Source organism: Onychostoma macrolepis, chromosome 17 (assembly GCF_012432095.1).
Source record: "Onychostoma macrolepis isolate SWU-2019 chromosome 17, ASM1243209v1, whole genome shotgun sequence".
Classification (NCBI taxonomy): domain Eukaryota; kingdom Metazoa; phylum Chordata; class Actinopteri; order Cypriniformes; family Cyprinidae; genus Onychostoma; species Onychostoma macrolepis.
The window spans coordinates 28503436-28527795 of record NC_081171.1 but is presented as its reverse complement, the minus strand read 5'-3'; the positions used below and the strand labels follow the sequence as shown (position 1 = coordinate 28527795).

Below are 24360 nucleotides of genomic sequence, written 5' to 3'. Positions count from 1 at the left end.
AATCATAACACTTTCATTGTACAGAAAGAGAGCAAAGAACATTTACATTATCAAAGAACATTTTTAATGTCAGTCTAGAGTTCAAGCACTCTCAAAAACTCCCATTAAAATCACTGAAGCCGTTTACACTATGAAATGAATATCTTACTTACATATTCGTACACACATTTGCACTTTGTTGTTTCTGAGGAGAGAATTCGCCAGAAAGAGGTATTCAGTCAGCGAGCGAGTAAAGAAAACACCGGCATTTTAGCGATGACTCATCTGAACGCCTCTGATTGGTCATTGCATTCATAAGCTCAGCAGAATCGTGTGATTGGTTATAATGCAGCGCTGTAAAAACGCGTCTCTCTCTGGCTCAGCGCCAGCCAGTGAATGCAGATTTGTATTTATCAGCTGATGATATGATGCACCCAACGTTCTAATCACGCCGGTATGATTGTATCAAATATAGAAAATATTAATCGGCTTTCTTTTTTTTTTTTTTGTCTTTTGGAAGCTGCATTCAAAATCCACTTGGCTCAAAAATCTGAGGGGGCACGTGCCCCCTCACTTTGAATGGGCATGACACCTCTGGCAAGATTAATGAAGACAATTGTAACAACAGAAGACACTATACTATCAATACTGTAAATGTTGCTTTAAGCACTGTTGTATAATGCAATAACCTGCATCCTACAAGTTTTCTTTACAAAATGTTCTGTCTGTATGACTGAATTGATAGCTGACCTTTTGACCTTTGGGTGAGTTACACTAATTTTGCTACCGTTGTTTATTATGTTGCACACTGTGAAATGACTCCTCTTCCTCTCTTGCTTGAATGTGCATTTTGAACATTTGTGGTTACCATATGAGATACCATAACACATAGTCATTATGTTTGAGTGCCTTTTTTTGACCATTTAATGAATACATACAACATAATCAAACCAGTTTAAAAATTATAAGTATACCAAACTATTTGTTGATCAACCTTTAAAATCAGATTATTTAATCTTATTTATTTATTTATCTTATTTAATCGAATTTATCTTAATTTATTTATCAATAAATTAATGAAGGAGAAGAGATGTAAATTAATAGTTTTACTTTATCTGCATTAACTTAACTTATCTACATTAACTGAACTAAAGTATACATGAGTGTAAAAAAAATAATAATAATAATAAAAATCTGAAATTTAAGGTTTAAAAAAAAAACAGCATCTGTGGTTGCCAGAAATTTACCATAAAAATGACTTTTACAGATTTTACATTATCTTGCATTGACAGTTATGATACAATGTTCATATACCATCCTATTGAAGTACTAATCTGTTTTGTACAATTATAACAAACTGGCAGTTACCAAAATCAGGTGGTGATGAGAAAGTCATTTGATGGACCAAAACTTGTCACAAGTAGTCTTCCCTCAAGCGGATGATGTAAATACTAATATATCAAAGTTGCTCTGTGTTATACACAGAAAGAAATGCTTTCTTGGTAACACACATGGCACTAAAATAATTAAATAAACATTAACTTAACAACATTAGATGCAACATAAAATCCTAGTGTACATGAATGATAAGAAAGAAATATCAAATGTGGAGTGTAATGCAGGAAATTATGGGAATGTCAGTTTACATTTTTCACTGTAAATCTTTTTCATTTCCAAAAACTACAAATATAACTGTATTTTTATTGTAAAGTTAAAAAATACTTTGATCTAATACAGTTATTCATTGAAACTTACTGTTGAGCTATAAACAGTTGTAATTTTACAGTGGTATGTATAGATGTATGTATTTTGAGTCTTGTACTAAGTTATTTGAACATTTTGATTAACATTGTATGTCCATGGCTTTCTCACCAACTTTTTGGTGACCAAAACGTAAATGCCTTACTGGCCCCACAGTTGCATGGTCTATGACCAAAAACATTCATATGAGGCTCCTGTAAAAATGAATTTCTGTACACAAAGAATGTTTTTGTACAGATCTGATGTACTGTTGCATGGAGGCTGTGTATATACAAAAGTGGTCTGTAATGCTAGACTTCAACGCTCAAGGTGAGTTAGGCAACGTATAGATAAGAGCACACAGCATCGTGGGCAAAAGAACCCTCAGCATCGCTCTATACCATTGGGCCCTTCCATCTAATGCACAAAATCAAATTATAATTAACCACATTTAAGTTGGAGCAGCAAGTCCCTCCTTATAGGTTTCCTGTGATCTCTGCTTCTTTTTTCCGCTTCATGCCCATGGAGTAATTAATATGGTAAGACATCATGTTCAGTGAATTCCTTTGAGATGGGTTTGCGAAAGCTGTTAAAGCCGAGAGGCTGAATTAGTATTCATGCAGATTTTCTCGCTACTAGTCCCCTCTCCCATTGGGACCGAGGGCTAGATTGGGTAGACAGACAACGTTCATCCTTGATTATGTGAGCGGAATGCCGCCCGGCTGCATGAGGGGAGCAGGAAAAGGGCCGTTCCTTGGGCAGCAAATCAATTTCTGTGATCTGCTAAATGGAACAACAACAGTGTGATACTTTAACCCCACACATCAGGGCACGGAAATAAATAAATAAAGGTGCACACTGAGTTAGGATGATTACTGGCCATTACCTACAGTATAGTCTGGGTTTCTCCATCAGTTACCAACCATTTAGGGTGAAATTTTGCATATGCCATGATTGTGCAGTGGCATTAATGTACTGGTCATATCTCAATTAGCGTGAACTCCAAATCCAGCTATTATTCAGAACTACTGTAAAACAGCCAGCCAGGTTTTGTTTTGCTAATAACTGGCGCTGAATATACTTCTTTTTTTCCCGGACAACCAATGAGTGCCACCATGATGGATTCTAACTTCCGTTGAACTGTTCCAGTGTCCATAGGAAACCATGTTAATACTGTGCAAAAAACTACTTAAATATTTAAAGGGGTCATAGATAACGATTTCACCTTCTTAACTTTAGTTAGTGTGTAATGTGGCTGTTTGAGCATTAACAACATCTGCAAAGTTACGACGCTCAAAGTTCAGTGCAAAGGGTGAAAATGTCTTTTACAGAATTAACTTTTTAAGGTCTACAACAAAAGGCTGGTAGGGACTATTGACATCACAAACCCTGAAATTTACATAAACCCTGCCCCCAGGAACATGCAACAGAGAGGGTGGGGCTATGTTGGGCTGCTTTAGAGAAGAGTGTTGTTGACATGCCATCTAAACGTTGTTATTTTCACACCGATTGCAGGCCCTCTATTTTTGGCCTAAAGGAAGCTACTAGGGAAGCTGGACTTATGGAGAAATGATTAAAATTTATTTTAACTTCCTGAAAATTATAATCCAAATATAGCTCTCTGTGCTGCACATTTTATGGAGGACAGCTTCCTCAATCTATGTGAGTTCAAATGAACTCAATCAAAAGATAACATAAACAGCAGTAGCATTTGTCAAATAACAGCGCATCCAAAAAAATAATTATGAGACAGCTACAAAAAATAAAATAAAAAATACCATTCTTCAGTGTCCTGTAAGAGTCGTGCTTGCATAGGATTTGCTGGATCCTCTTCAATAATATACTCTGGGTCTGACTTGGGTTTAAATTGATAAGGCAATATTGAAGCCATTGTTTACAATACAACGTGCATGCAACTACACATTATGGTGAGAGGCATGACATTTCCGGACAATGTGCACTAGCGAATCACAACACACTGGGCCAGCTAACCAATCTGGGCCCATTGTGAATTTCTGAGGGAGGAACCAGGAAGTTAACAAACCTTGTTTAGAAGAACAGAAAAGCAGTGTAGAATGAAGATAAAATATGTGAAAAATAATGTGATTTTTAAAAAACAAAAACAAAGCATGAACACATTACTGTGCACCCCATAAACACAATCAAGCCTTCAAAAAAAGCTGGTAGACCACCCCTTTAAAAAGAAACTTAAAGGAGAAAAGAAGTGGACAAAAGCCGTCAAAAACTTCACTGCTATCCAAAGCTGTGTGTAGGATATTAACTCCCACCTGTTATCAATGTAGTTAGCCTCGGACCGCTTCATGTCATCTACCCACTCATTAAACTTTGACAGGTGAGACGATGCCAAAAGACAGTCATTGCAAGTGTCGGCACTACATTCGTAAAAATAAAAGGTTTATTAAAGGTTGTGTGAAAAACCTTCAATAGCCATGGAATCTTTCCATTCTACAAAAGGTTCTTTATAGTGGAAAAATGTTCTTCAGATTTTTTAAATATTCTTAACACTTAAGAATACATTATGGCATCAGTGTAAATCCCCCTTTTGGAAGCTTTATTTTTATGGCCATTTTCATAGATTTACCATTCCATTACCAGCTAGGAAAACAGGCTAATTTGACTAGTCGCACCGGAAATGTAAAACAGTTTTCCGGTATGATTTAGGCAAAACTTCCATGTTCAGGAAAACGTGTTGTTGAGATACTGTGTTGCACATTTATCGCTTAGGCACTATTCATATCTGTTCCTTGTTCAGCTTAAACGTGTAATTTGCTGCACGTGCATTCCATCGAATGGCTTCGAAGATGTTGCCAACAGGTACAATATGTAAGTTTTCGCCACTAGAGGTCACATTTTCAAAACAATAACAAAGGACGAAGGAATATGTTCACGGATGAGGTAATGAATAAATTTTCCATAGTTATTCAAACAGCTAATAAATTATAGAGAGAATGCAAGCAAAGAACATTATGACTGACTTGAGTCTAGCGCGAGTTTAAGCACTCTCAAAAAACTCCCCTTATAATCAGTAAAGCTGTCTATACACGGTTTTATGAATGAATATCTTACATCATTTACGTACATCTGCACTTCGTTGTTTATGATGAGAGAATTCGCATGAGAGCTGAATTCAGTCAGCGAGCTCGTGCAGTGAACAAAAAAACTCATCTGAACGCCTCTGATTGGCCATTGCATTCATAAGCTCAACAGACTTGTTTGTGATTGGTTATAATGCGCAACACTGTAAAAGCGCATTAAAAAATCATGGCGCAACATTGAGCACTTTTCATTTCATTTGCATTTTATTCAGGACAGACATAATGGATTTAGTTTAACTGTACCGCAGCATTTGTTGCCATAGTTTCAACAAGCGGAAACTGAGGATTTGCGGATGTTACGTCATTGATCGGCGACCATGACCAGGGAAATTGGAATTTCTCTGGATTTACAAATCCTTGGGAACTTTTGGAATAACAAAAATACCCAACTGCATAAAATATATAATTCTGTGCAAGCAGTTTTTGGATATTTTATTACGAAAATCTTACATATTGTACCTTTAAGGTTTCTTTGCTCTGAATCTGTCGTGCACCCTTTTTCTACCTGCTCTCGTCCAAGGGTGACCCTGCCCTCTTGTTAAGTAGCCCAGATTGTGAGCTTTGACTTCCCATTGGATAATTAACCCAAAGCTGAGTCTTATCACAGCTGTCTAGCAATCTGGCACAAGGTAATTCACTGCTCCCTGAATGCAGGGCCAAAGCACTGGCACCTTATGCTCTGTGATTGAAGACAATCTCCTGAGATGAACAGAATTAATCATTGCAGATAAAGGAGAACTAGTTTTTCTTGTGTCTCTTTGGCTTCCGCAACTATTGACTTTCCACTCCGCAGCTCTGCGCGCAAACAGCGTCGAGGGCTCAAAAGGAGTCACCTCTCGCATTCACCCGTCGCTCGCGTCCTATATGCGGATGTGCTGTGTTTTTAACCTCTGCACTTCAAGCATTCAGGCACAGTTCATAACCTGCTGTTACATCTGTAGCGTTTCACTTCATCCTTCTTTGTCTGTCCTACCGCAGGGAATACAAATGTTTATAGACTGAAGGGTGCAGACTCCATCTGGGAAAGCAGAAGTCACATTACGGTAATCTCTGCCTGGATTAAATCTGTTGTTCATGGAGATGTTAACAAAGGTGATAAAACAAGATTAGCCAAGACACACAGAGCGGGGATTGTGGAGTGTGTTCTTATTAGCATGCACTGTGCTCTGGAGAAGAGAGCACGCTCAACTCTCCTCACGGGGGGAACAGGGTTCAGCCATTAGCATGAATAGGAAATGCTAATTTAAAGCCTCAGACACCTGCTCCACAGCAGCGGTCCTAGCTATGCGCGGTGACGGATTCTAGCTACTGGCATAAATATATATGTAGGACCACCGTTGGGGAAGCTTCTTTGAGACGGTTGCTTCCCAAGCTACAGGCTAACCATCATTTGAAGAAGATAATCTACTGGGAAGCTACTCTTTTGGAAAGTAGCTACTTACCAACAAAGACAGGCTACTAATCCAAAGTACACAGCTAAAATACACGTAATACCTTTCTAATTACATTAAAATGACAGAATATTACACAGGCATAAGCTACTTAAAATAAAGTCTATCAAGATTGTACTTAAGTAGCTGTGTAACAGACTCGGACTGTTACATATGTGTAACAGTAGCTGCCTATTACATCTACATAACTACAAACTGTAAGTACAGGCTGTTCCATAACTTAGTTACATGGTAAGTACATTTTGTTTCATGTAAGTACAACAGCTACTACTAAGTACTTAATTAGGTAATTGCTTTGTATTATGACACCTTAAAATTAAGTGTTACTCAGACATCCCTACACTGTCTATCAGTAATTAAATCGCTTAATTGCTTTGAACACTCGGACATGAGTCATTGCGGCAGTGATATATGTGCCAAACAACATTATATATATATATATATATATATACACACACACATACATTTTTATTTTATATTGTCATATTGTCATATCACCCAGCCCTGAAGCTTGCTCTGTGGTAAAGCACTAATGCATTATTGACATATCGGTATGACTTTCTGTAAAGCTGTTTTTAAATAATGCGTATTGTGGTATTGAGAAAAGCACTATGCAAATAAATGTTTTTGATTGTCGCATCAGATTGCACAGTTGTAAAACTCAATACGTGACGTGAAAACCTAACATTTGTCACACTGCACCACTGTTGCTGGAAAAAGTATTACTAGAAAAGCTATACAATTTTGAAAACAGCTGAGCTACTTTCATGCTACTAAAAAGTTAGAACTCCCCCAAACTGCGTGGGAATCAGTGTGTAGCTTGTTAACTGCAATGGGAATATAGTAAACAATACATTTGGATTACCTTTCCTACACTAATAATATTCCTCAGTACAGTGTTATTATAGTATTTCTTTATGCATACTGTACTACAGCTGTAAGGTTTGAATATGCAAGCTAGAATCTTAAATAGCCAAATTCCCACAAAGAGGAGTAAACACGCCAGAAAGGCTTCCAGTGTTCACTGCAATTCATATAGTGCTTCTAAGGCATTTTTTTCAAAATCCACCTGGAATATTGATGTGCCCCACACTTTGAAACCACCATATGATGTCCCTTTGAAGCAAAATAAACTGACTTATGGTATGTGAAGAGAAGGGAATGGTTGAGGAAGCATAATGTTGTACACTGTACTTGAAATGGGAAACAAGTGCTCTTAAGTTTCATTGCTTTCCTTGTACTTAGAGGCCACCAATGTTGAATTTATGTTATTGTGTATATGTCACATACTTTGAAAGATGTGCAAGCACTATCAGTTTCCTTAAAAAGGATCCACATCGTCTTACTTGAATCAAAGCAATCTCAACACTTGACTGATGCAGTGAGGGTATGGTTTGGAGGAGGAACGCTGCTGCTGATCATGCAATCAGCAATGATGCATTTCAGTTTATGATCACAACCCTTCAGCAAGTCACCATTTTTTGTTATCACAGAAATGCATTCCATGTAAAACAGCATATGAATGACAGCACCTCGCTGGCCTAGGTGCAAAATGTTCACACAAAATATGAATCCTTATTTAACTTAGCATTATTCATTGAATGTGGCTGATCAGGTTCAGTTTTTATTGAAATTAGGGGAACCTGAAACCAGCAAAAGATGCTCAAATTCGTCAAAAATATCTTTCACCTTGTATTCAACTCAACACTGAGCAGAAGCAAGGCCACACATTTTCGATTCACAGCGTATGATTGAAATAGGTCGGCTGCCCTAAAGTGCAGCGTTTTGAAGCATTTCTTTTACGACCACCGCTGGATAGCTGCTTGTGTGGTTTGTTTCGCTTGCCAGCGATAAAATTGGGAATGGCTAGTCCTCGAACGAGAGTGTCTTTCTGTTCATACACACATTTCTGTCTTTTATTAATGATGAACTCATACAAGAGCAGTGAAAACATGCTATTCAGCTGATGATAAAAGACCGTCAAGCGATGCCGAAGCGAAAAGAAGGCCAAGTCGCATTCATGCGGTTGAAGCGCTGACTGTCTACTGTTCAGGTCTCTTCATAATGTAGGATTAAAGCCTTTCAGCTGCAAGCATTCTCTATAAACTTGTAACACTCAGCCCTATCGTCCGAGCAAACACAATTAACAGGGGAATTGTTTGCCGTACCTGTTTACTGGGTGTAAACAAAGAAGACGATGAAATAGCAGATATACAATAACAAAAATGTATTTTCACAAACAAATAACACAGAACTGAAACAACACAACATATACAAAGAGTTCTTAGACTGTTAAACGCTTAGAGTCTGCTGGTTCTTTACTATAAAACAGTCTTGAGGCAATGCGTTGATAGTCCAATGTGTTCACCTGTGTATGTACAATCCAAAGTGTTATAATCCCAAGTGCAAGTGTTGGTCCTGGAAGGGTAAGTGTCCACCAAGAGTACTTCACAATCCAGGCAGTAGATGACGTCAACTGAGTTTCATTTAAGTGTCAGTTCCCCTTGCCGTTATGCCAGACTGCTCCTTTTTTGCCTAGCATGTGAGAGTCCACTTCCTACTTCCTGTCAAGTGCTTGTCACATGACAGTTAGAGTAGTCCCATTCTTTAAAGACAAACACACCATTTTAATAGGAGTTCAAATGGACAAGGTAACATGTAAAACCATTTAAAACTCTGCTACACAAATATACTGTTACATGCAGAGCAGTTACAACATGTCCCTTATGTGGCAGTGTCACATTGACCCCTCCCCCAGCCTACGGCGTATGAGGGAAAGAATTCTAGCTCCATTTGGAATCTGCCACATCATAAAGTCCGTATTGTGGGTTTCCTCCAGTGTGTATAAAATTGTCTTTGTAATAAGTTAGGTAAAGCCTGGCCCTCCCACCAAGGAGGCAGGGTAGACACTAAAAAGAGGAGGGATTCTCCACCAGACTGGGTAACCCGGGACAGGTAGCGTTGATCCTGACCCAGTCTCGCTGGTATGCAGTCCTTCCTGGTGCCTCCTTGCTCCTGGCTGTGCTGAATGGGTAGCAAGAGTGGTAGGAATAGAAGAATGATGATGGTATGGGGATTGTGACCTCTGTCGGCCCCTTACTGCCACTGTCCTCTCTTTCCTCCTACATCGTTTACAGTCGCCCACAAACTGCCAGACGTCCCTCTGGATGGACGGCCACCAGGCAACTTCCATAACCCTCAGGAGAGTCTTCACCCTTCCATGATGTCTTTCGGGTATCTGGGTATGGAAGCAGTGTATCAGCTGGGCCACCAGAACTCCAGGAATGATGGGTCGCATCTGAAGACGTTCCCTTTCCTTCTGGACCTGACGATACAGTACGCCCTGGTGTACTTTGAACTTGCAGTGTTGGGAGGTAGGAGAAGTGTCAGTTGCTTTCAGGTGGATGATGGTGGTGTCGTCAGCCTGGGCCTGAGCAGTTCCTCTCTGGAAAATGGCAGTCTGGAGTAGATGGTTCTGTAGATGGCGGATCTCGGCTGTCATCTCTGGAAGAAGTGGTGTTATGTTGTGCTGTAAACACGCTGAGAACTGGGTTAGCAGGTGCACAGTGGAGGACCTCTGTGCTGGTGATGGCTGCAGGAGTGACACTCTTTGTTCTAGCTTTTTCTCCCATTGTTTGTCCCTCCTCGGTAAACAAACCTTCACCTCTTTCTCCAGTGTCTCCACCGTGGTCCTGACGTACTTCTTGAAAAAGACTTTCCTTGGAAATCGACTTTCCACAGAATCATTCAAATTTTTCTCCAGTTTTAAAACCATTTCCTTAAGTGCAACAATTTCTGTTCTTAGCTGATCACAGTAACATTTCTTTCAATCATTAAAACTCTCAGATGTTTGGTACAGATATTTTGTACAAGGAACAGTAGAAGCATTCTGTTTTTCATATGCCATTTTTTCTTTTTAATCCCCAATTAAAACAATTCCAAATCAATCGTTCCCCGTATGGGCCACCAATATGTAACACTTGGCCCTATCGTCCGAGCAAACACAATTAACAGGGGAATTGTTTGCCGTACCTGTTTACTGGGTGTAAACAAAGAAGACGATGAAATAGCAGATATACAATAACAAAAATGTATTTTCACAAACAAATAGCACATTGGACTATCAACACATTGGGAGTTGCCTCAAGACTGTTTTATAGTAAAGAACCAGCAGACTCTATGCGTTTAACAGTCTAAGAACTCTTTGTATATGTTGTGTTGTTTCAGTTCTGTGTTATTTGTTTGTGAAAATAAATTTTTGTTATTGTATATCTGCTATTTCTTCGTCTTCGCCTTCTGTATCTGCTATTTCTTCGTACACCCAGTAAACAGGTACAGCAAACAATTCCCCTGTTAATTGTGTTTGCTCGGACGATAGGGCCGAGTGTTACAAACTCAGTTCAGAATATAATGTGACCCCTAATCTTTAAAACTCATTTGTTTCCAGTTTGCCACACTGTTTTTCACCCATGTTCCTTGTTGAGCTTGACTCCGAAAGAAAAGGTCATTCATGTAGGGCAAAATCTCCCTTTAATCAATTTTAGTATCTTGTTTTCATGTAGGATCTCAGTTGGATTGCAGCATCACTGTTAGTAAATAATATTTTGTTCATGGGGTTAAAATAACTGTAAAGGAACTCTGTGTGGCACTTATTCTTTTTTCTGCTCTGTCTCGTGGTCTTTGAAAAATTCCTATAACTTAAAATGGAAATTTGAGTACCAGTATTAGTCAAGGTGCAGCATGTGTGGTGTTTTTTTTTCTCAGTCTGCTAGAGTTATCAATTTATCAGAAGTTATCAAAAATGACCAAACCCCACGTTAGAGCGGTATATCCTAATTTTATCAGGGGAAACAGGGTGAGATTCCATTCGCTGTCTAAATGGCCATTATCTGAATATAACACTTGTCCAGCAGGCAAATGGGCCTCGGTAGGGGTTTAAGCGCTGTAATGTCGGTGAAGACTCTGGAAGGGCAATGCGGTCAATCAAAGGCCACCTAACATCTCTCAGCCCCGGTGTTGGGTGTTCCTCTCCGTAATTCTCTGATTTGACTTTGATGTGCCAATTTGCTGCTGATGAATAATTGTCTGGTTTGCTGATAACTTGTGGGAGTCAAGAGCATTCTGGTGGCACTTAATGCAAATGGGATATTTGGGTTCGGCAAATCAGGACCGTGTCCCCTGCATGTCTGCCATGTGATTCGGTGGATAAACTTACCAATTAGCGGTGTTTGAAGAAGCTATTTTTGATTAGAGCAATCAGTAAACAGCACAGCCTCTCTGTGATTGTCCTTGTGATTAGATGAGTTGTCACTTGAGAAGTTGTTGGAGATTTTAATGTATGGCCTTATAGTCCTGGAAAGTACAGTAATTACCTGATCTGTTTTCTGCACAGCACTCAGAATAAAATGTGGTCGCTTGAAAAATTCTGACCAGTTCATTTCTCCTATTTTGGAGGAGCACGGTAATTGGAGTGTAGTTAAAGTAGCCAGTGTCGGAGATGTGAAATTCAGCATTTACTTGGAAGAAATTATGGCACATCGGTTAGAAACAACCCATGACTCCATTTCTGCAAAACCTGAAATAAGTTGTTTCGGTTACAATTCCTTGCACTTTTCAGGTGAACATCCACAAGAGGCGCCATAAGCAATATATATATTTTTCCTCCATTTCATGCCATTGAATGAAACACGTTTATGGAATTTTTAAAGTGAAATGTCCAGTGACTGGCTCTAAAAAGCTTGTTCAGTTTTCTCTGAAAAAGTATAAATATAAATGTGGCAACATTTTATTAATGCACATATCACGGCAGTTCAGAAACTAAATGTGCAGTGAATGATTAATGCTGTCTCACATTTGAATTGAACACATTAAACCCAACTGATAGTGTGAGGAAAAACCTAATGTGAGATAAAAGCTCATTTGGTGACATAACCATGCCATTTTAGCTTCTTTCTACAAGTCTATTATCGTTACTCATGTTTCACGGGACTTCACGGGTGATGAACTACCAAGTAAGTTTACTACTTTAGAAAAGCCATGCATGTGGACCAGGTTATAATGCAAACGTATTAGTTTACAAATCATGCATTATTTAAAAGTGTTTTGAGGTAAAAAAAAAAAAAAAAAAAATATATATATATATATATATATAAAAAAATAAATAAATAGTATTGTGCAAGGAAATATAAATCTTTATTAATTGATAAGCTGCCCTGTAATCATAATCTGTCTGGAAAGGAACCAAAGTTGTTGGTGTTTTTCTACCACTAGTGTTCATTTCAGCTGGAAACTGCAGTGCAATGTATGTAGGCCTATAGGTGCGTTTTTGCAACTTTGAGTCACATATTTCAAATGAGCCTGGTTTGTTTAGGAAAGATGATGTTTTAAAATTGATCATTGCAATTAGCCTATTAGCAAATGCAAGTCCAGCCGTGTCAGTTTTTTTTATGGAAATGATCCGTGAAATTATCTTCCATAGTATCTCAAATTGCTTCTGGGGAATACGTCCGTGGAAAATCGAAATGCTGATGATGCCCAAAGCAGAGATTGATCAGGAAAAAACATCCCATTCTTAATATAGAATCTAATTATTAGGATGTACACATCTTAGCAGGCACTTGTGGCTTAATCAATACTACTAGAGTGCGTCCATCTCTTGCAAAAGTAGAGGAGAAAGATCAGGAGCACACATTCAGGATTAGGCCTGATTAGGACGGGTTTAATGTGCTGTGTAATGATTAGGGGACTGACCGAGCTCGGCTAATTAACCATTAAGTGTGGCTAGACTGAGGATTTGTGGAAAACCTGTGTTGCATGTCATCTTTGTTTCCCCTATCATCACTGACCCCCCAGCAAAAGTGAATGCAGCTAAAACTTTCTCTTTGAGTGTGCCGGGCCCCCCCCCCCCGTGGAGCGGGGTGAATGCGTCCAGGCCTAACCTCTGAGACCAGCTGCTTAAATCAGGGCAAGTAAACACTCCAGCGTCTGCTGTGGCCAAGAGGCTAGCCAGCTGTAGCGCACCTTTGTCTCATGCACTTCCTGGCCTAATTGGCTTTATTTGCATAATGTACATGGGTCGTGTGCATTATATTATTATAGATAAACGCAGGAAGGAATGGATCTGAAATGCGATGCAAGATGCACAGATACATTTACATACGATCGGATGGACACTGTCTGATAATAACTGATGAACAGTTTGGAAAAAGGAGCCAGAAAGAGGCAGAAAGCGTGCCACTGTCAGTGCACTGCAGGAGCCTTAAATCTTAAATCTTAATTTCTTTCAGTCCGCAGCACAATCCTGTGTTCTGCTGAATAGCCAGCTCTCAGTGTTTGACATCCCGGGTGACTTAGGAGGAGGAGCAGGGGACAGAACGCGGGATTTGGGGTGTAATCCTGTTTGTCATCCGGGGCACATGGACTGCCAGCTATTGATTCCCAGCAACTGTCTAGAAATTTATTAAGGGGAACAACAGGCATCTAATTGTAATGCCCTCTTTGGAGTGGTGCGTCTATTGATGAATGGTGAAGAGTAGACAGGTTGTCGCAAGATGATAATTGGAAAGAGAGTGGGTGGTCCTGCACTGCTCTTTGGCCTTGTGTACGCAGCATATTAGGCCTGACTTGCTGTGTTTGTACGAGGGGATTTCACACAATAACAAATGTGCCAACATTCTTAGGTTCATCTCCACTTAATGAAGCAAGCAGTGGTCTTTTAATTTGTTAGACTTAATTAAACTTGATTAAGCTTATTAGTGGACACAAGCCATGTTCAAACAGATAAACATTTTCTTTAAATGAATTAACCATGTTCCCAGAGTGATGGACTACCCAACATGGGTTAGGTCGTTAGGAGATGCTTGTTTTGTGTACATGTAAATTTACACTGATATGCATCATATTTGTACTTTTTCTTACATTTTTTTTTTTTTTTTCAAGGTGAAAAATCTGATTGTTTTCCCATGAAACATTAAATTGCACATTTAGGGGTGTAACAGATTGTCACTAAGGCAGTACCCTTAAAAAGACGTCTTTGTTCCTTATTTTCCCCTGCAAGCTTCTGGGTAGTACTTAAAGGGTATATATTACTGCTCTGAGGTACTAATATGCCGCTTTTAGAAGTAAATAAGGCACAATGTTGTCCCTTTAACCATATAAAAGCCTATGTGTCATATAAGGCCTCTAACTTTGCTTAAAGACCTGTTGCCCATAATCTACCACATGCCTTCTTCTGATTGATAGTTTATCATTTTTTCAGCAAGTGAAAAACTTTTAGTATAATTGAAAAAACACTCCCCTTCAAGTCGTGCTTCACATCTTTTTGCTGTGAAAGTAAACAAATAATAACTTTTATACTGTTAATACATTTCAAAATGAACACCTACTGGACTTGATTATATCATAAAAAGTAGTATACTAGTAAAACTAGTACTTAGTATATATTGTATATTTAGTAATAACTATAACTTAGTAATAACTACAGAGCTTTGATCATAAAACTAAACATTTAAATAGCATCTTAATGAGACATAATTCAGAGATATAGAGTGATTGATATTTATATATTTTTATGTAAGTATCGGCTGTACTGTTATAAAGATCTCAGTGATTTACGTTATAAGCTATCTTAATTTCATCTTACTTTTTAGTCAAATAAATAACAGTATTTACTCTAAGTTGCATAATTTGCTCAGTCTGGACCTCTGAATAAAACTGAAACTATTTTTGAAATAAACTTTTAAAAAAGTAATGTCAGCCTTTCGATGATGACCATGTGTATACAAACCATGTTTGCCTTTATGCTTTACAAAAATAACATTAAAACATATTCATAATAGATGTGAAGTCATTTTTTTCTGTACAAACTGCACTTTGTTTTTCTAAATAAGTTATCTTCAGTTTCTCACAGAAAAAGTCCCACTGTCACGTCATTTGTTGGATCTCAGTTTTGAAAGTATATGTGCCAACCTGATCTCACCAGAAAATGTTACAATTTAATGAGGTGGCAACTTCGTATAGTCTACATACAGTTTGATTAGTAAGAAAATGTATGATTGTTCGAAACAAGCAAGAAGGCCCACCTGTTACACCTAACCATCAGTGAGGCATAAGCAGCCACCAATTAGTCAAAAATGTCAAATTTATCACATGCGCTCAGGTAGACGAATAAGTTACGTGCATCCAGCAGTGTTGCACACATAATAGAACAGGACGTAAACATATGCAACATCAATCCTCCCTTTCACACTTCTGAAGTGGTTGCACGCAAACAATTCATGCTATTGCCTGCCTCCATTTGAACCACCATCCACCCCTGCCCTTATAAACAAACAAGGCCCAGTCTTGCAGCTGGCCATCGCCTTGGCAACTGTGGATTGGGAAGAAGCTGTGTGCTAGTTAGAAAGTGTAGTATTGTAAGAGTCTTGCAGGGACCTAGAATACTTCAGCACTTCACAATGTGGCCCATTCAACCCTGATTTGAATTTTAGGAGCCGAATACAAATCAGATACTCTCGGCTCTTGAGAATCCCATTGTCATCTGAAGCATTTTCATCAAGGCATACAAATTTTCACAATTGTCTCATTCAAAGCTCATGCTAAAGAAAGATCAGATGTGGATTAATGGGTGAGAATGGGGAAAACATTTCATTAATGATGTAGCAGAGAGTACATTATAAACTGATATTTTTACATTGGAAATCAGCTGCTTGAATAGGCTGGATTCCAGTAGCAATAATAATGCACAGTGCATTCATTCAGTAATAAATTAGTTATTAAACCAGTGAAATCTGATAACAGATTAAGTTGACAAAATCAGAATATTTTTATTATTTCAGCTGCATTCACATCCGCATCAATTAAATATTTTGAAACTGAGTGGATATTCACAGAAACTATCAACTTCAATTCAATTTCATAGTTGCAGTAATGCTGAACTAAAAGCCATCTTTAAAAAAACAAAAAACAAATTGGAAATATCCAAATACATTTTTGCGGCCTTTTAACCTCAAATCGCACCACCTTCGACCACCTTTGTGGTCTGTGGCCTTCTTTACTTTTGGTGCCCAGTTTAGGCCTTCTGTCAAAATCTTTAAACCATCCAATTCCAATAAGGTCTATAATATCACATATATTAGATGTCTAAAGGTAAACAAATTTCTCTGGAGTGGTGTTTGCTGAAATTAATGAGGCATAACTAATGGCGTACAGCCATAATGGCAGCGATGCTGAGACTGGCAGCTAGAGACAGACCAGCCATTGATTCTTGCTTTAGACCTCTTGAAGTACTAATCAGCTTCTTTGGTTGGGCTGCACAGGCTTCGGAAGCCTATTGTGGCTCTGTGTCACTCGAGGTCAGTAGTTATTAGTGGTGATTGAAAACAGTTTCTTTAACAACTTATAAGCAGCCTGAATAAGATGCATGGGGAACTTGGAAGAGGGATTACTGACCGGCCAGAGCTGCACAGCCAGGCATTGGGGGGAATGTGACATGGTTTGATAATAAGGGATACAACTTTCTCTCCCTCACTCACTTTTCCATCTCTAATTTGCTTTCCGTCTCTCACGTAGTGAAATGAAACAGAATTCAGAGGAGTGAATCGCCTGCACAATGCTGGTGGAATGTTATCCATAGCAACGAATTTAAACATTTTAAGACTACGAACACTATCATTGTCTTGCCATATATATATACATCGATTCGATTATATACTTCTCTGCGAAGGCAATGGCAAAATTCACAGTGATTTGTTTAATTTTATGGAAACCCATTAGAGAGAGAATTGCTTTCCGAGTCCCTTGACCTTCTTGAAATATTTTTCATTGGGTTGGAGCATGTCTATTTGCCCACTATTTTCCCCCACTTTGAAATGGCTCAGATTAGGACGGTTTGCATTTTCTAGGAAGAAGTCTGCTTTGATGCTGCAAAGCTGATGGTTTCTTATACTTGCATGGAAACACAATGCCTCAACTTGCCCGACCAAGACTACACAACCATGCACTACTGCCATATACCAGATAAATACCTCCTTTTCTGAACATCACTCACAATGAGAAATGTGAAGTGAGGTTTTGCTCTCAAAGAGAGGAGAGTGCCTTTATCCAAAGAATGCATTTCTCTACCTGAGATGTGAATATAAAAATTCTCAGATAGTTATTCTGAGATTTATTCCATTGTCTTTTCCGTGCGCTGAAGTAAATATTTGTCAAAGCACCACATGAGAGTCTATTTTTATTTGGAAACACGTAACATAGACAGAAGTATGAGTGTGTGTGTGTGTGTGTGTGTGTGTGTGTGTGTGTGGGGTGGGTGTTAGGTATTTGTGGTTTACGTGGACACAAATTTGTATAATGACATGGGTATGACAGAGGTATTACAATTTGAAGGTGGTTTATTTCAAAAGGCTTTAAAAACTCACTTTTGTTTTTTTGAAAATCTAAAAATGCACAAAGTTTCCTGTAAGGGGTAGGTTTAGGTGTAGGGTTGGTGTAGGGCAATAGCACATACAGTAAGTACAGTATAAAAACCATTTCGCCTGTGGAGAGTCCCCGTAAACCACAAATACCAACATCTGTGTGTGTGTGTGTGTGTGTGTGTTAGAGTGGGGGTAGGGCGTCGCGCACATTCAAATACCATTTCTGAAGTATGTCAGAGTGCTTCACTGGTTTGTAAAAACCTCAGTCTGTATGATGTTTTTAGAAAATTAAGATTTTAAAACCATGCATGGGTAATAAAACTATATGCAGCTTTAATTTAATATATAGAGAGAGAGAACGAGTGAGAAAATGTACAATAGAATTAGAATTTTAGCTTATGTCTTTATATTAAAAACAAACAGCCTAAATATTTGTTAATATACTTGTGTAAACTATTCCAGCAGTGTCACATTTGTTCCCATATAAACTGTAATACTGACGTCAGGCTGCCTATGCCAATTAGTGCTGTCCAGGTTGCTAGGTCACCATGGTCAATTGAAAGGCACATCAATGGAACTTGAAAAGGTTTCTCTGCGATCAGACGTTCTGACATATTAAGTAGAATAATGGCCAGGGAAAATACAGACAAGGTCCTCCGGCTGGATTCAAATTACTCAGTGGTAAGAATTTGTTAAGATCCTGCAATTAGTGGGGAAGAATGGAGCTTCAAGAAATCTATGGCAGGATTGAGAAAAGCAATACTAAAATCTCTTGAATCTCTATGTTATGCGTTCCTGACACTGAACAGATATTGAAAAGTATATTTTTCAATTTTCACTAAGCTTTTATTAATTATATTAAATTAAACAAGATATGCTCTACTAAAAAACTAAAGCAAAATGTTGACACTATAGTGGCTTTAATTTTTGTCTGCAATAAAAACTACATAATTAACTGATGCATTAATTCATGAACTGGTTCAGCATATTCAACATACACAAAATTCAGTTTTTATATTAATCCAAATATCAAAACCAAGTGTTCTGTCTGATATTGTGACTGCTACATAGTAGAGAGCTTGAAGACTCAGCATTAGACACTGCCAGAATTGAGGCTGTCAGAGATGATAGTCGATCATTTAAATCCTGCCTCTGCCTCCAACACCATATTATTTGGATCCATCTTCCAAACGCTGAGTAAAATAGTATCATAATCAGATCAAGTTTGCACAGGCTTTGAAACATAGCCATTTCATAATGACAACCAAATATTTTGCTTAATTTTCCCTTCAGTCAGGAGCAATATCCATGTGGAAGGTGTTTATGTACTTAACCCTGCTTTTTTTTTTTTATTATTAGTATTTATCATGCCAGATATAAATAATAAATCATTTACAGATTCTTCCTTAGCCTTAAATTTGTGTGCGTTTTGGAGTCTATAATTAAAAAAAAAAAAAAAAAAAAAGTCTCTGCAGTTGGGTTGGTGGAAGTTATTATAACTTTGAAAAGTTTTCTCTTCCCTTTTGCACCATTTGGACAGTAGATTCATTTAAACAGAACATCATTCACATTACATTCAGTCTGTGTCGTTTGAGTTGATGTGGATATGAATAATGTCGACTGGCATTGCTTTGTCTTCCTTTGGACCTTTTGGAACTAAAATTGTAAAAAAAAAAAACAGTCTTGTTTTAAATTTCAGGGCTTGTCACTGAATCACTTTACATAACTTTGGAGCACTCATAGCTCTTACAGAAGAAAAAAAAAAAGCTACAATCACCAGTTTCCTATTTTCATTTACTCTTATTTTATTTGTTCTTTTACGTGACGTGCCTCGATGATTGTCCGATAGTTCTGAGGCTTTTTGGATCATGTCATGTATTCCAGGTACGCATAATTCATTAGGCTACTGCATGTAGGTCAGTGTTTTTAAACTGGCATTCTGATTGTTACATTTACAATTAAATAGCCATAGTCTACTTAACTTGCTTGCAGCGCAAAATTATTTTTTACAAGATACATAATTGTAAATCATGTTAAATAATTTCGAACTATATTCGCATTAACTTTAATTCCCAATCTACAATCTATTATTGAAGTCCACGGTATCGAATTTAATAATGCAAATAAATAAATAAATAAAACAATTAAAAATAGAATAACAATTTAGATCTTATTACAAAATTAAAATAATCTATTTACTGAAAATCTAATTGTATGCTAAACGTATGGCCTTTAATTATATTCAAATAGTATACAACAACATAGCTAATATAGAATACTAAACGTAGCCTATGCGGTTTTATTTTCGTGATGTAAACTATACATATGTATTCTTTGGATCTGAACAAACTGAAATGTCAGACAGTTAAATAAAATGAACCAACAGATAACCAAAAAAAAATATCGTTCTCTCTTCTGCGTAATACAAATTGATAGAACCTAAAGTTATAAATGGGTGGCACATTATTATCATTAATATTATTATTATTATTAGCGTTTGTGTAAGGTAGGTTTCGGAAATATTTGAATTAGGAGAGGTAACTGAATTTGTAACAAACTCAAGTAATTAACTATGGACGCCAATTTAGAAGTAAAGGGCAGACGTTAAAAATTGTTTGTGTCTAAATAAAGGTTTCTTCCTCTCAAAATCAGTGAAAAGTTTCCTTCCATCGACTTTTTAATAATAATAAATGTACTTTCAGATATTAATTGAATAAAAACGCTCTTCACAGAAATTACTCTACACACATTAATTCCCCAACAATGGCGTGCGGTTTAATTGATTTATTGTTAACGTTCAATTGGTTTGAAACATATACAGCAGCCATCGTCTTTGTGTCTTTGTTTTAATTTACCAAAAAAAAAAAAAAAAAAAAAATAGAATAAATGACCAACGAAAAGACTCAAACATTTATATTACAAGTAAACAGAAACTTAAGTGTTAGCCAAATATACAGTCCCTACTTTTCATTTCTCTAAATGAATACATTAGTTTTTACAATAGTCGCTTCAGTCGCACGTTCAGGCATTTATTGAGATCTGGAAACTTTTCCAGTTCTTGCTAGAAGTTCATACCTGAAATATGAAACATTGCTTCCCGTGTCCTGGCATTGCCATAGATGTGGAGCAGCAATTTTGTTTAACAACAGACAACCTTCTACTAGAACAACAAAAGGAAGTCCCAAACATAGAGCGTGAGGCTAGAAATTGTTATTTTGTCCATAATGAGTAGCAGGGTCATTGTAGAAAACTGTGACCACAAAAACAGTTTTTTAGAAAAGAAAAAAAAAAAGTGGTAAATTTCCCGCAAAAACTGGCTCCTTTGATCCGACCACCCGCCACACGGATGCTCGGCTTGCGAAGCACTGTCTGCTTTTGGCCTCGCTGCAGTTCTTAATTCAGAGGACGTTAAAGTTTGTGGTAAAACGGAGGAAAGAAAAGGTGCCCGGTCTTACCACGTTCTGCCATAAAGCAGATTTGACGTGACCATGTTATTTGTGTAATCTACAGTAGTGTCTATCTGGCCCATGTTGTTCATCTGCGAGTGGAGTGACGGGGGACTGGGGGACATTTCCTCCAGGTCTTGGGCCTGGACCAGTGCGTTGACCTGTTGGGTTTGGTGTTGGTTCATAGAGTTACTGGAGGTAGGAAGCACGACCCCGGATCCGTTCTGCTGCTGCTGCATCTGCTGTTGGTTTGGCGTCGGTGTGTTGGAGCCGTTTTGACAAGGCTTGCCATCCTTCACTAAGACAGGGACAGCCACTCTCCTCGGCGACTGCTGCTGTTGACACAGGTTGCCCTCCTGTTGAAGCTGCTGCGCTGCTTTGTCCTTGGCCTGCCGTTTCATCTTGTAGCGATGATTCTGAAACCAGATCTTGACCTGCGTCGGGGTTAGATGTATCATACTAGCCAGGTGTTCCCTCTCGGGCGCTGAGAGGTATTTCTGTTGCTTAAATCTCCTTTCCAGCTCGTAGACTTGTGCTTGAGAGAAGAGCACCCGTCGTTTCCTCCTTGGAGCTGCGTGCAGAGGTGGGATGGATTTGGTGGTGTCGGCCATGCCTGTCAGCGTGCCCATTCCTGTCATGTTCATACCTGTGGAAGGTCCCATGAATCTAGAAACTTCAAAATATGCATACAGATGTACGGCCATTCAATTAGTAGCAGTGTTGGGCTAAGTTGTTAATCATTTGTGCAGCAACAGTCTTGAAATGCTCAACTCAGTGCAGAATTTACGCGTGCACAGATGAACGAACATAAATGTTTCAGTTATAATAAACTTAAGCAGTAATCTACACGGTGGAAAATCAACAGTAACAATAGCAGCGACAACGCTATGAAAGCAAATTATGAGCAATAGTGCTGATGCGTAAAACTGAAGTAGACTCGTTGGAAACTCAGTAAATAAGTACATGCATACGAGCAAAGAGTCGAGATATAAATCAGAATAATGCAGGAGAACTTACTTGTTGAGTATCTAGGGTCAGGATTGGCGCCGTACCACCCTGTTGCTGCTGCGCTGTTTCTCATAGTTTCTTGGTAAGAGGGTAGGTCCCCCATGTTGGCAATGCTGCCATTGCAGTAGCCCCCCATTGCACTGTGCGAGAACTGGGAAACGGAGTGTGGCATATGGTAGGTGGTCGCCACAGTGGCGTTGTGGCCCATAGAGTGTTGCTGCATGCCAGTCTGGGACACCTGAGGTTGCCGGTACGCTCCCAATGGAGATGTGAGGTTTCCAGTGCTCTCCATGCCACTAAACTTCTTGTAAGTCTCCTCAATTGGGCTCAAAATATCTGTCACTGAGAAAGGTGTCGTGTGCTTTGGGCTCAGCGACATGGTTCAGAAAAGCAGATAGATATTTGGTGGTGGAGCTCAGCCGTGTTGTTGTATCAGCTCTGTTCTCGTGGACGTCGACGTAAGAGAGTGCTTGTAGTATGCCTGAGATCCGATTGATCGCCTTGGAGAAGGAGGCGAGCCCTGGCCACTCTTATCTCAGGTTTATTGTAGCCAGGCGCCAGATTTACGACAAACATGAGGGGCGGAGCGACTCCCTAGACCAGCAAACAATAGTCATTGACATCTCAGCAAGATAATTGAGAAAAAAATATTGTTAGTTTCACATTACATATATCATCATTCCGACTGAACATTTTCAATGGTCATATTTCCCCCCTTTTTTTTCTTTTTTTTTTTTTGCCGTAGCTACAATTCACGAGTCTGACATCGTCCTCAAAGCTTATTGGTATCGAATTGAGCCGACGCTGTCTGTCTGAAGTCTACTTTTTCTTCTTCTTCTTCTTCTTCTTCTTCTTCTTCTTTTTTTTTTTTTTTTTTTTTAGGCGCTGTTAATCTGCGTCAATAGGGAATTCCATACTTTTTCCAACTTTGAGAGCACTCCGAGAGTCATAAGCGCCAGTGCGCACTGTTAGAGTGGCACAATGAAGACCCCCTCCAGTCTATGACCTAATTTATGCGTCTTAAGCAGCGCTAAGGGTCTCTCCCAAATAAGATCATAGTAAAAAAATAAAAAATAAAAAAAATGTCCACAGAAAATCATTCTAATCAAAAATTTGAAGTACAGCCACATTTTTTAAACAGTTTCTAAAACAAAAGGAGTTTGTAATAGCTATATAAACCTGGAAATCTACATTAAGGGAAAACGTATAAGCTTATGAAGAACGTACATTGTAAAAAATTAACATTTAAGTTTTAAAACGTTCGATATTTCCTCGGCAAAAATCGTTATACTAAATACAATAAAGCTCATTTAACCTGTTTAATTCATCCGACCTGTTTCAAATTCTTTATGGGTCAGTAACCTCACGGATGTGAGCAGGTCTATGGCTATTAATAATTACAGTTCACATTTTATGCAGTTTTTAAAAAAATAGTGTGGGGCACATGTTGCGTGGCCTAATTTTGGCACTTCATATAAATGTAAAAATAAGGCTCTAAAAATAAGCCTCATTTTAAATGCGCAGGAAAAATGGATAAGCCATGCTTGTACGCTCATGAAGTTTTAAAACTACAAGTTTAGGAATAAGAAACATTTCCATGCCTGCATCAGTCATTCATGTTGAACACACCTCTGTCTAATTCGACCACGTGGGTGGATGCTGGTCTCAAACGTTTGGGTATAGCCTACTGTACAAGTAGCCTATGTAAGGTGAAGGTATTTCGTTAAGTACCTTCGGCTTTAGTAGCACTACACATTTCTACTCTTTTTGCAAACTTGCAACACAAAACAAACAGTAACACCCAGCGTTCTCTTCTGACTACTAAACGTTCAGCAAATCATGTTTAAGTGTTTAATTGTCGATATGTTTAATTTGGGTTCATTCTGAGACCATCCAGTTCGAAGCATCACATATAGTTTGTCTTGCGATTCAGAGCGAGAAACTCGTCTAAGGTTTTGTGCGCCTGATCCATTAGGTAAATGAGGGCCACTCAACCTTGTGGAATATTAAGGCAGAGAGCATGACCGAGGGCCAAGCAACCGCCTCACTCTGATGCTGGAGAAACCACTGGATGGGTGACCGCTTGGTATTTCAAGTAGCTATACCAAGTCACTCAAGAAAACTAAAAATGTTTTGTCTGTAGACTATAGGCTACTTCAATGCGGAAGGAACACATGAAAAAATCTATCATCAGAGATGGGACTGG

At 38.5% G+C, this 24360-nt stretch overlaps 1 protein-coding gene across 1 annotated transcript; it reads right to left on the bottom strand.

Annotated features, from left to right (window-relative positions):
- Nucleotides 1-20586: 20586 nt before the first annotated feature.
- nkx2.4a (NK2 homeobox 4a) lies at nucleotides 20587-24042 on the bottom strand. Its single transcript, XM_058748546.1, has 2 exons — nucleotides 22164-24042; nucleotides 20587-21792 (listed from the first exon to the last, which is right to left on the bottom strand). The coding sequence occupies exons 1-2, from the start codon at nucleotides 22531-22533 to the stop codon at nucleotides 21152-21154; spliced, it is 1011 nt and encodes a 336-aa protein (XP_058604529.1). The 5' UTR covers nucleotides 22534-24042; the 3' UTR covers nucleotides 20587-21151.
- Nucleotides 24043-24360: the final 318 nt, after the last annotated feature.

What these genes read in the sequence shown, in the direction of transcription:
- nkx2.4a (XM_058748546.1), bottom strand. Translation starts at nt 22,533, where the DNA reads ATGTCGCTGAGCCCAAAGCACACGACACCTTTCTCAGTGACAGATATT. An exon ending in TGACCCTAGATACTCAACAA is followed by an intron (nt 21,793 to 22,163) that starts GTAAGTTCTCCT and finishes GACCTTCCACAG; the next exon opens with GTATGAACATGACAGGAATG.